This window comes from Bacillus rossius, chromosome 1 (genome assembly GCF_032445375.1).
Source record: "Bacillus rossius redtenbacheri isolate Brsri chromosome 1, Brsri_v3, whole genome shotgun sequence".
NCBI lineage: Eukaryota > Metazoa > Arthropoda > Insecta > Phasmatodea > Bacillidae > Bacillus > Bacillus rossius.
The window spans coordinates 21,607,088-21,620,462 of record NC_086330.1 but is presented as its reverse complement, the minus strand read 5'-3'; the positions used below and the strand labels follow the sequence as shown (position 1 = coordinate 21,620,462).

General features: G+C 33.1%; 1 protein-coding gene across 1 annotated transcript; it reads left to right on the top strand.

Moving 5' to 3' along the window:
- Positions 1-3,503: 3,503 nt before the first annotated feature.
- LOC134532969 (trypsin alpha-3-like) lies at positions 3,504-13,026 on the top strand. The gene is made up of 5 exons (XM_063370060.1): positions 3,504-3,602; positions 4,135-4,205; positions 8,501-8,589; positions 10,108-10,249; positions 11,996-13,026. The coding sequence occupies exons 1-5, from the start codon at positions 3,557-3,559 to the stop codon at positions 12,392-12,394; spliced, it is 747 nt and encodes a 248-aa protein (XP_063226130.1). The 5' UTR covers positions 3,504-3,556; the 3' UTR covers positions 12,395-13,026.
- Positions 13,027-13,375: the final 349 nt, after the last annotated feature.

The window sequence follows — 13,375 nt, the reverse complement described above, 5'->3', positions numbered from 1 at the left end:
CAAGGTCAAAGGTCTAAGTCGAATTTCAAGGTCAAGGTCTAAGTTCAAGGTCCAGGTCAAATTTCAAGGTCAAGAAAAAAGTTCAAGGTCAACAGTTGAGGACAAGGGTATGGTGACCAGAACATTATACTAACATGGTATCGGCACACTCTAGCGGACGGAAAAAAGATGGTGGTTTCGAGTGGATGAAGACAAGATGGCGGACATGACGTCATATTAGCTGACGATATACGTACCTTGGTAGATCAGTCTGTAGGTTACTTCTGTGGAGTATCTGTTGTTGTTTTTTTGCTCTTACTGGTTTCGGACCAAGGACCTTAGTCGATCTAATCAATCATTATATTTATTGCCAATTTATTTAATGAATTTTGAACTTTTTCCTGCATCTCTAGCATTAAAATTACGGATTTTCAAGATGGCGTCCAAATGACAAGATGGCGGGTGTCACAGTAATAATAAATTATTACTGCACTCTGGCGGATAAGAATTAAACGAACATGGCGTCAGCGCATTCTAGCCAACTATACAATGATGATGGCTTCCAGCAACGAAGACAAGATAGCGGACATGACGTCATGTTACCTGACGATATATATGCTATTAACAAAGTGGTGGGGGTCAGTCTGCCTGCACCCACCACGGGGGAAGGATCGGTCGCCATTTTTATTTTTTTTGCCCTCACCGGGTTCGAACCGAAGACTCCGAGCTCCGTGTCGTAACAGTAATTTTTTTTAATATATTTATTATATTTTATTAATTGAATTTTTTTATAAATTTTAATTTTTTTCATTTAAATCGGATTACAAATAAAGATTTTAAGGATGGCGGCCGTAACGTAAATTGCAACGGTGACGTCATAATCCAAGATGGCGGTCATGGTATCCTTATTCCTAGAAATGGCTTACCGGAGGCTTTAGACATGGATGCTTAAGCCGTTTTTAGGAATTCGGGTTCTTTCTAGGGCAAAACGACTTTTGAGGATTTTCGAAACCTTATTTTTGAATTGTTAAATTTTTTGAGATTTTTTGGCGGAATTTTTTTTCCACAAAAATGGAAATTTTGGCAATTTTTGAGGAATTTTGGGCAAATTTTGCCCAATTTTGGCAAATTTTGAGTGTCAAAGGTCAAGGTCAAGGTCAAAGATCAAGGTCAGAATCATCCTAGATGGCCGCCGTGACATCACAATCCAAGATGGTGGACCGACAATCACAATCCACACCCTGAACCCTTTTTCAGGAGGAACGTTTGTATACTACTATTATTCTGAAATTTATCGTCATACTTTCCGTCTTAAATAATAATTATATTATATTTGTTACAAGAATAGAAATAACCCAAATATAGCATTGGAAAACATTATTACTACTTACTTAAAAATGGTATTACACAGATTGTACTCTGGGTGTATCGGTGCTAGCGATTTAAAATTGAAATATCTTTCTCAACGGTCTTTTCAAGCATTAAGTTTGCGAGACACTTATGAGATGACTATATAACTGCATTACTTCTTTGAAGACATTCATTATAATCCATGGGTAATAATATCAAAACAACTACTACTCATGTTAAGATATTAATGAACAGAAGACTTATTAAAAGTGTTAAAAGAGTAGAATTGTAAACACAAAAATATCTTAGAAACTTGAAGGGTTTTATCAAAAACATTGCTTTTATACTGGTGTCTTAGACTTGTAATCTGAACACAATACGCATTTGCGAAACTACAGGCAGTTTTTTAATTCATTACTTAATCTTTTATGGTAATACAAATAAAAAATTACTGCAACTGATTTTTAAAAACTAAAATTAAAATCAATAAAAACTGTTATACAACTGACAGAAATATCTGAAACAGGTCAGCAGAATAATTTATTTTACAAGTTTATGTAATGTATTTTTAGAGTTTGCTGACACATTCTATAAAATAATAATTATGCTACAAGCCTGTACGCTGGAATTCCAAAATAACACCACGCTTTTATAACTTATTTAAATAATTACTTAAATATATTTAAATAGACTTTCAGTTATTCAAAATAATATGTATCTAAATTATTAATTCTAAAATGAATGTATTATAAGTGTACTTACTAGCTGATGCGCCAGGGCTTCGCTACAGCAGTATACAAGCAGAAAACTCTCTCAGTACTCACTATACATGCAGTTTTTCGTGGGTACGTTACTGAAACGCCTCAAATTAAAAGTAAAAAAAAATCTAATTTTGAAAATAAGAAATATTGGATTCAACAGTTTGCATTTATACTTAACTGCAATACCTGGTTTTGACCGGGAAATAATATATTATAATCTTATATTTATAGTTAGTGCGTGGTAGGCAGTTTTTTGTTAGTAAAACTGGAAGCCAACATTATTGTTAATTCCAATAGTTTAAAAATTAAGGGCATTTCGGTTAAAATTATAAGTATTCGCTGGTTAAATAGAGCTACCACTTTCTGTTTGCCACTTATTATGTTCGCTTATTCTGCAGACGTTTAACACAGAGTCTAGTACCAGCACATAATTTTGGTGAATTCAGATTTCGGAACGAAATCATTGGCAAGAAGCCTTCGTTTGAGGTAGGGCAACGACATTCCTGGCACTTCTAACTATCTCAAAAATTCGTTAGAGCGCATCAATAATGCATTATTCATTTCCAAGCGACGAAGAATACATCAACAATGCAATAGCCGTTGCCATGGAGACGCAGGAAGCATCAAGAATGCAGCAGCCATTGCCATGGAAATAATTTGGGAAAACATGATAGAAAATAAAATAAAAAAAGAATGACATACATTTCTTCCACGAAGCCATCTTAGAATCCATCGGAGACCAAGGGTGTATTTAACACCACAACGGTAAGTGAAAGACGGTGAACTATTTTGTGAGGAAAACTAAGGATCTACAAAAATATCACTTTGGTTTTATACATATTTACTGATTATTTAAAATATTTTTCAAGGGTACGTTTGTGATAAACGATACCGTTTGTCTGCAATTTGTATGTGATTATATTCATATGTTTATGCGCTACGTTTTTTCAAACTTAAAAATAATATTACATGCATAAAATTTATTTTGATTGAACACCATTATTTCCATTGTTAGAATTACTTTATATAAATTCATTGAAAATAACTCGTCTTCATTTTGCCTACCAGAAAATTTCAAGAGAAGTTAAAAATAATACTTTTTTGTGTAAGTATAAACTCTCTTTACTTTTGAGGTTGAGTTACGTCGAAGAGGTATATTGTGTCGAAGTTTCGCTCTGTATTGCAGTTTTTTTTTTTTCATGCTTTGAGAAATCAAATATACTGAGATTGTTAATGAAATGAAGCATTTCAATCCAAATTTGTGCGCTTGACCAAGGAAGTTATCAGTAATAGATAACTTGTTCACATTTGATAGGCTCAGTCGAGATTTGTTTTGTATAATTTATGTTATCGTGCCTAGTTTTAGAGTCAATTAATTTTATTTGCTCACTAATGGCGTTGTTGTAGATACCCAGAACAATAAATACCCAGGAATATGAAAGTTTATTAAACACTACTTAAGCACGATGTTTAGAACTTTGTTTGCCTGCTATTTGATTTTTTGTGCCAACGGTAAGCTGATTAAACAAATATATTTTCTCAATCATAAATTTTAAGCTATATTCTTTGAATTTTTTATTTTAAAATAATTAAGTAAATTTTGCACGCAATATTTAGGTTTTGCACAGTAACAATTTAATTTTTTAAAATTTTGTAAAAAATTTTTTACATATTACAAAAAAATGTTTCAAACCTATTAAGACATAAATTCTTATTTTAAGTTGTTCAACAATTTAGTACTCATAGGTTAATTTAAGTTAAGGATATTAAATTAATTACACTATAAATTCAGCAGTTGACTAGTTAGAAAATTATTGTTAAAAACTCACCACTCGTTTTTAAACTACTTCTGTGTCAAATTAGCAATTTCATAATGAATCTTAAAGAATACAGTTAAGATAAATTAAAAAACTTTTGTGAAATCACTACCGTAATTTTGTTATTTAAGATATTAATATACACATAAAGCATGTGGATACCATATTAGCCTAAATAAACCATTTATTACAAACAATTTTGTATGAATTAAAAGTGTGTATTTCAGGAGCGTCCGTTCAGCTGGATGAACGTATTATTGGAGGACATGAAATTAGCATAAATGAAGCTCCATACCAGGTAAATTCGCTAAAATCTGTTTGTTTAATTTACTAAAAATTATTACTGCATGAAATATTTTTTTTTTTAGTTTTGCCTTTTTGTATTGATAACAATTAGTTTTTTTACATATGTCTTGACATTTTCATCTACACTTGATAATAATACTTATTTTCTGTAAACAATTTTGAGTACTAATGTACTAGTATTAGGGGAGCAGGGGGGAATGGCGATCACTTAAGCAAAAATCAGTTTTTCAACATAAATAAACATTATTAACGAAGTGAAAAAAATCATACACTTTTGGCACACATTAGACTATATTATTTTATAGTCACCTACTGATTTTTAATAAAACATCAACATTTAAAAAATATTAAGTACATGTACTACATTGATCGCCATTACCCACAGTTTGGGGTAATAGCGATCATGATATGGGGCAATCGTGATCAAAACATCAAATGTTAACTTGTTTTGAAACTGGAATGAAATAAACGATTTACAGCCATTTGGATAACTATGCCTACATTAACAGATATGAATAATATATGAACAGGGCACTAGCATTTACATGGTACAATTGGCCCTAATAAAAAATGCAGCTAATTAGACTACATCCAAATAAGACTAGGTATGCATTAAAAAAAGAAGTAGGTAAGAAGTACCTATATATCGTTAACTGATTCTTTAGAATCATTTTGCATTTTTACGTACACATAAGTCGCAAGTGTAGCCTTCAGGACTCTCCCATCCAGTACAGAGAGAATGAGCCCAAAGCCCACAAACTGTGCACCTATACCACATTTCATTTTCCATACCAAATTCACCAAACAATAAGCATTTTCCCTCATCGCACTCAGAAATATCATCACTTTTAGCGTCGTCATAAAGATCTCTCTTGTCAACATTGTCGCACTCTGAAGATGTATCACTTGAGCAAACTCCATTTCTACGTTCCTTTTGGATCTTCTTGCTGGAGTTTTTCTTGATGTAGTGACCATTTTGTTTTCTTTCGTTGTGCAGATTCGTTAGTTTTTTTTTTCCTTTTTTCGATTTTCTTTTGGGCCTTCAATTCCAAATTCTTCTTTTGTGGTATGGCAGTAAATATCTCTGAATTTTGTTTTCTTCTACCTTTCAAAACAGTGTTCACTGATTGTGCTTTTGCGGGTAGAGGTGAAACACTTTTGAAAGAAACTGTAGGACTGTTCCATGTAGAAGTGGGTGCGGCAATTGGTTCTGTTGTAGGCATTTCATTTGATGGCATGGACTCCTATTGTGAAGAGGAAGCCTGGGGCACGGTAGTTTGGTTTCCACATTCTATTTCAAAAATGAAGTCTTCATTTGTAAATATATTAACATCCAGAGGCATAATCCCTGTGGCTCTAAATCCTGATACACCTTTGGCAATTGTGGCTACATGTGAATAGGCACGATTTAACAGAGCTGCAAAGTCATCAGGCCTAATTATTCTCTGTGCATTCGACTTCATAAAAATATCACATTCTCAGTGGCCCAAAAAATGTGACATCTAGTGGTTGTAAGCGGTGCGAGAAATGGGGTGGAATTGAAACCATGACAATTCCATGGAGTTTCGAAAAGTCATATGCTTCAAGCATCACATGACTGTGATGGTTGTCAAGGATCAACAGAACAGGTTGCTCTGGAGATGATTTCACATGGTCATGAAAGTGTCGAAGCCAGTCCATAAATATGGTTTCATTTGACAAACCATTATTTGAGCATGTGCATATTGCTCCAGGAGGTCCATCTTTTTCCAGAGTGAGGCTCATTCTTTTTCGTGGAAACACAAACAACGGCGGAAGAAAACTACCAGCAGCATTCACTGAACATATGACAGTAATATTTTTCCCCTTTTTCCCAGCTCGTAACTGAACCAATTCTTTTTTGTCCCTTTGGCGCAATTACATTGCCAGGTTCTTGAACAGTCCCCATTCCTGTTTCATCCATGTTAAATAATTGAGGAGGGGAAAACTTATGCTTGGACATTACATCTTCAATGTTATTAAAAAACTTTGACACTTCTTCTCTGTTGAAACCCTTTATTCGCCCCATGCTTGTTGCTTCGTGCTTTCGAACGGAAAGCAATGAGTTTCTTCGCAGGAATCCGTCAAGCCAGTCCCGCCCTGCCATTCTGCTAGCTTTATTTAAATTGTGAGGAAGTCCTTTCTTCTCTGCAAAATCGAACGCCGCTCTTCTCAAATCTTAATATTATATTGCTATTGATATAATCAAATAACGATACATAGCAAAAAAGTATTCAATATGCATTTGTTAGGAGGCTTACTACACTAGCGTTGTTATTTCTCACACACTGCCTCGACCAGCCGTGATTTATTAAGTGCACTAAAAAAAAATAGTAGGCGTCAGACCAATCGTTTCAGGATAATGCTACAAAAAATGTAAATGCTGGCCATTTTTTACAATCATGATTACCAACAGAAGAAAAGACATTGTTTGACAGTGTTTCAGAATATTTTTTTTCTTATTATTTATTCAATATTTTGTATTTTGTAACCATGACTTGACCAACATCTTTGTCCAAAAATGTACTAAAAATAGATCTAATTGAGGCAATAAACTAAATTAAACTATCATGACAACTTGCGGGGAATGGCGATCATACGCGGGGAATGGCGATCACACTGATCTCCATTGCCCCAACATGCCCGCCATCTTATTGGTCGCTACAGAAACGTTAATATTAACTTTTTAAAAATCAATTTGGCATTAAAATAAAGTCAATATAACCAGTAATACGTAAATAATACTATTTAGTGACGATATGTCTATTGTTATTACTTACATTTAAAGCAATTAGTGCAGAAAATTACAAGAAAACAACAAAATAACTTCCACTTTACTTTACACACTGGAGAAAAACATGACTCTGATGTAGGAAGAGCACATAGTTACATTGCGTCAATAAAGATGGCAGCACACGTCGGGATGCGCCCAACATGCGTAGGAACAGAGAAAAGAGGGTGATCGCCATTCCCCACTGATCCACATTACCCCCCGCTCCCCTAATGTTGATTTCAATTTATCACATATATTAAATTTATGACACGTAAGTAAATTTAAATATAATTCAGGAAAATATTAATGACTCTCCATTCTGAAATTAAAAATTAATATAAAAAAATTCTGTATTTACCTTTACCGTAACAAATATTGGTTGATTTGTATATAGATGAAAGCAAATATTATTAGTAACTAAATATTAAAATACTTGTAGAAACATAATTTTTTTATTTAGTAATAAGTTAAAACAAGTAATGTTTTAAAATTGGTGAATAATATTTTTGTGAATACGGTTTTTTGAGGTTAGTTTATTCAATTTTTTTTTTTTGTATTTTCTGTTGTTTGTTTGTCTTTAACTCTAGTTGTTTTGAAACAAATATTAGTTAGCTCTTGAGAAAAATGTTGAGTTTAGATTTTCATTAACATTAAAAACAGGAAAACTTTGGACTGTAGATGAAATTTATATGGCTATTATCAGAAACTTTGTCTTTTAAGGCCAAAATAATATGTTCTCAAGTCAAGGTATGCCAAAATCTCAATTTCATTAAAGCTCCCTAACTCACTAAACTAAATATTGAGCTAGCAACCACATTAAGAAATTCTCATTGCTCTTACACCTAGAAAAAATTAACAATTTTACATGTAATTAATTTGATAAAGGGTTCCACAATGTCTTTCTGAATGAGGATAATTTTGGGAAAAATAATAATTTCAATAAAACTATGTAATTTTTAAAAATTAATAGGCCACAAAAGTATTTAAGCTTATTTAAACTCTTTTATTATTATTTTTTAAATTATCTTTATCTATAAGAATTTACTTCCATAGACTATATACTGTTTATTCTTAAACACACTATTGCGATTTAAAAGACGCAAGGACACTTTTTTTTTCCCAGAAAAAACCGCTGCGAAATTACACATCTTTTTAAATTGCATTACTTATAAAAATATTCTTTTGTGTAATACCAGGAAGGAAAAAAACATGACAAAAGAATTCCTTAAAATATAGAAGGAAGTAACTAAGACAATGGTTTTAAACTGTTTGTTAAACGTATATGGGAAATTTATACTCTCTACTTGTGCGCAAAAAAAAAGGTTTTGTCCCACTATTTGTGTAGATGACCAACATTTAACTAAATCATATGTTTTAATAGTCGGTCTTTTAAATTCTAAAATATGAGAAGTAGAAATAATATACATTATGTAACATTAATGTAAATAAAAATTTGTTGATTTTATTTTTAAATTTATCAAATAATTTTTTTTCAGGCAGGAATATTGCTGAATGGCCAACATATTTGTGGAGCCGTAATCATAAGCTCAGCTTTTGTTCTAAGTGCTGCTCATTGTAGTCTTCAGTAAGTATGGATTTTTTCAATTATTAAAATGAGCTCAGAATATTATCTTTAAGAAAAAAACGTGTATGATACATCAAATTAATACATATATTCAATTTTTCTTAAATTTATATTTACGATAAAAATATAACAGCACCAAGGGCTAGCACGTCATCATATATTATCTATAGCGGTACAAACCACCTTCAGATATTTAAATAGAAATATAATATATTTAAGTAAATTTTTGTGTCGGTTAACTTCAAACGAATTTCACAACACCAAAAGTATATTTGAAGCTACAAAAATGTTTCAAGAGGATAGAGTACTCATAAAATAATATACCTATCATGCCTTGGTCTCCTTCTTAGCTTCATCCTCATTACAATGAAGCCCTGCTAACCAATGGCCAGAATTGGTCATATTAGATAAGTTTTCAAGCAAATATGATGGTTACGAGACCAATCAGAATCTCCACATAAATTATTTTTGAGGCTGCAAGTTGGTATCCAAATTATTCTAGGTCAATTATAACATCTGATATGCGGTCACCTAAGCTTGCTTAAAATATATATTTAACTTAATTTTTTATTTATCAGCTAAACTATTACAACACCTTAAAGCTTATTTAAATATGTATAAAAAGGTCTAAATAAGTTAATTGAATTTCTTCCAAAAGCATTGGCATTAATAAAATCATCGTTTAGTGTTAATATATATCTCACTAAAAATCTACTTTTAAGAGTTTAAATTACTAAAGAGAGTAATTTATTGTAGGATATATTACACACATTGTTCACATTTGTTCATTTTCACTGACATTAATTTGTAGATAAGCTATAGAAGATTGTGCTTCTGCAATATATTAATGGTAGTAAAAATATTCTTGATTAATTTATTAATTCATAATTAAATATTTAAACAATTTGGTCTACTTTGGTTGTTGAAAGTATCTTTGAAATTTGAAAGCACCTACTTCAGAACAAAAATATATATACGTGTTCACTTTATGGTGAAATTAATGTACAAAACTTACGTACGCCCCGCAACGAAAATTTCTACTGAAAATTTATTTTCTTTCTTTAGTAATTGACGTGGTTATGGCCCCTCAAACTAAGCCAGGAAAATGAAGCCTTTTGCTGGTGAAGTCAGAGAAGTGATTTTAATAAGTTATATTCTGTTTGGAGTATAGGTCTAAACATAATAATATGTTTCAATAAATGTTTTGACTTTCTTTTCTGTTTTACAGAAACTTCTGTATACTAAGTATTTTATATAAATTTAGGTTCTTATTGGTATGACTAGGATTTGCGACATTTTAATGAGCCAAAATTAAAATTTCAAACAATTTGCGATATGTAAAAAATTCAAAGCTTGTGTAAAGGAACTGGATTTATTTATAATTCATTTTATGCAGTTTTTTAAATAACAATATTACTTAAATTGTGCAAAAATTACCTGCTTTTACAAAAGTGACAGGGATGATGTTTAATTGTTGAAACAAATACTATAACATATATATTTTTATTTTTTTTTCAGCTGTAATGCATTATATGTATACATCCGAGTTGGCTCATCAAACGCCAACAGCGGAGGCTACGAGCATGGGGCAACTCAGATCATCAACCACGCTAGCTACTATTCAAAGCCTGTACCGAACCACGACATATCACTAATCAGGGTAAAGCAACGTGATATTCTATGAATGTTCATTTGCAAATATAAGTCTCCGGTTTAGTAAATAATAAACATATAACAACCAAAATATAATTATTTCAAGAAAATAAAAGTTAAAAGAAAAGAATTGAATATTTTATAATTTTTTTTTTACTTTTCTATTTATGTATACGGAAAATTAAATATTATTTTGCTAACCTTTCCATGGAATTGAAAAATTTAGGCAATAATAATACTTTTTTCTTTAACAAAAAATATTTTAAAACTCCTTAAATTTTTATTAGATGTTCATTGTATGTTTAAATATTTATATTATTCGTAGAATGACATTTTACACAACTCTAAAAATTAACTTACACGATATTTCATCTATAGTCAAGAGTCCAAGAAATACTGTAGTATAATGCACTTGACATTATAATGAAGAATTAGGTTATTTTCTAGTTAAATTTTATTAATTTCATATTTTGTTCTTACAGAATCTGAAACTATTTCCTATGGCTTTACATTCCAAGTTACAACATTGCATTTATAAGGCCCGTTCATTAATGACACGGAAGCGGAGACATATCATATCACGTAAACGGAGACGGAACTCACGAAACAATGGATTCCTCAACAGCACGCACACAATGCTGAGCTCTTCCGTTTACGTTGCTCCATGGGACCAATGGAAGCCGAGTATTTAATCTGCGGTGGTAGTCATGTTTCCATTATACATGCAAATTCTGCCCGTTTTGTGATCTCGGAACATGAAATATTATTTAAATTAAATTAAAATTTCGTAACTTTTAAATTAATAATTTTTGAAGTGAAAACTTCCTTACCCGCGTTGAGCGATTTTTGGTAGGGGCAAAACTTATGGGTTTGCGTGACCGACATGCTAGTGACGTGTTGCGCCAGTCTGGCGACGTGCACCGGCCTGTGTACATGTATACGCATATATACACTAATAAATTGTATATACCTACTCGACTGTATCATGTGCGTGACGGGCTCTTTTTTTGATGGGTAAAATCTTGTGAGATCGCATCACCGACATGCTGTAATAGCAGTAAGTGAAGTTAATTTGACCACGTGAATACATGACCTAGGTCTGACATCACTGGTAAGTCACAGCTAGGTAATGAATTTTTACGTAATTTTTACATACAACTGTAGTGACTAAAAAAATGATGTAAGGATAAATGATATCATGCTGAAATCGTACTGATATAATACCAAAATCATTTTCTTACATACATTTGACGTAGAAATGATGTCATATTTCACATTTAAAAACAAAGTTTTTAAGTTTTCACTTCTGTCGACAGTCCCCATGACGTGAAGCCTTCTTTTCACAGACGAGAGAGCCAAACGCCCGATCGTGCTTCTTTGGTTGTTTTTCTGTTAATTGTAAATAAACATGGCGGTGTTGATAAAAGGATACTAATGGTCAATTAGGTTAGGGTAGCTACATTATAAATGCCTTAAAACATTGTGGACGATTAATTTGGTTGGGATAGCTACATTAAACATACGGAAAAAAAAGCATAAACTTCATGGAACTTCGGGTTTTGGCTCTCTCGTCTGTGAAAAGAAGGCTTCCCCTCCATGACTGGATATATATATATATATATATATTTTTTTTTGGCAATTTGTTACGTGCATTGTGAATGCAGCATGAAATGTTCTGAGATATCGGTCTCCGTTCCCGCGCCGCCGTTGAACGGGAAGCAAAGAGGACGTATGTATGTTCCTCGTCCGGCAGGTGGGGATACCGTTCGAGTACCTCCCCACGGTGAGGGCAATCTCCTTGGCCAGCGAGGTGCCGGCGGCCGGAAGCAGCGTGGTGACGTCAGGCTGGGGAGCCACCTCGGAGGGGGGAGCCGTGTCCGACCAGCTGCTGCAGGTGCAGGTGGAAGTGGTCGACCAGGCGCAGTGCAACCACAGCTACTCGCACGAGATCAAGGACACCATGGTGTGCGCCGGGGTGTCGGGCGGCGGCAAGGGCACATGCCTCACCGACTCGGGCGGCCCACTCGTGCAGGCCGGCAAACTGGTCGGCATCGTCTCCTTCGGGTTCGGCTGCGCGCGCAAGGGCTACCCGGGCGTGTACGCCAGCGTGCCGTACTTCCGGCACTGGATCAAGATTCACGCCGGGGTCTGATCGCCCCGTCGCGCTCAGTTTGAGGGCCATAACCACGTCAATTATTACTAGAGACCTGAAAAATTCGCGAGTTCATTTCGCAATGGACTGACACAAAAAAAAAAAAGTATACCTTCGTACAGCTTCTGCGATTGGGCCCACATTTCATCAGGGGAACTTCGGGCCAATGGAAAAACCTAAACCAAGAAAGTTCCGAATCATGGAAAAAAATTGGTTAAGACGTCTCACGAATCAGCAGCCAATGAACAGGTGTCATTACCTCGAGTTTGTTAAGTACTGTGGAGTCTATAATAGAGGTCAATGAACCCGCGAATTTTTCTGGTCCCTATGGCAATTACTATGGGAAAAAGAAACTAAATTTTCAGTAGAAATTTTCGTTGCTATCTTTGGACTGACTTGTCTATACAGAGGTGGTGAATGTAAGTTTTGTACATTAATTTCACCATAAAGCGAACACTTAAATATATTTTTTTTTGTTCTGAAGTAGGTGCTTTCAAATTTCAAAGACACTTAAACGACTAAAATAGACCAAATGTTTTAAATATTTAATACTTCGCGAGTTATTCCGGAGGAGTTCTGTATTCACTGTAAATTACTTATATCAAATAATAATAAGAAACTTTACTAAGGAACTCTGTTATATTCTTTCTCTCTTTGAGTTTCAAGGTAAGTTCCTTATAATTTTTAATTAAATTTATATATATGTTATCAAATTTCGATGAATTATTATAACTGGAGTTTGAAAATTTAAATTTATTCTCTGTTTTAAAACACACTAGTATTAAACTATATAGGTATATATAAAAGTGGGGTATTATTTTTTTTTTTTTAGAAAATTTGATATTCTTAGTGAAAACTTCAAATACGAGCTTGATTCCATACAAAAGAAGAATAATTCAGCGATATGTATGATTTCAAGTTAAAAATATATTATGAATTTATATTTTCAAATATTAAAGAAATTATAATTTCGCCATGCCA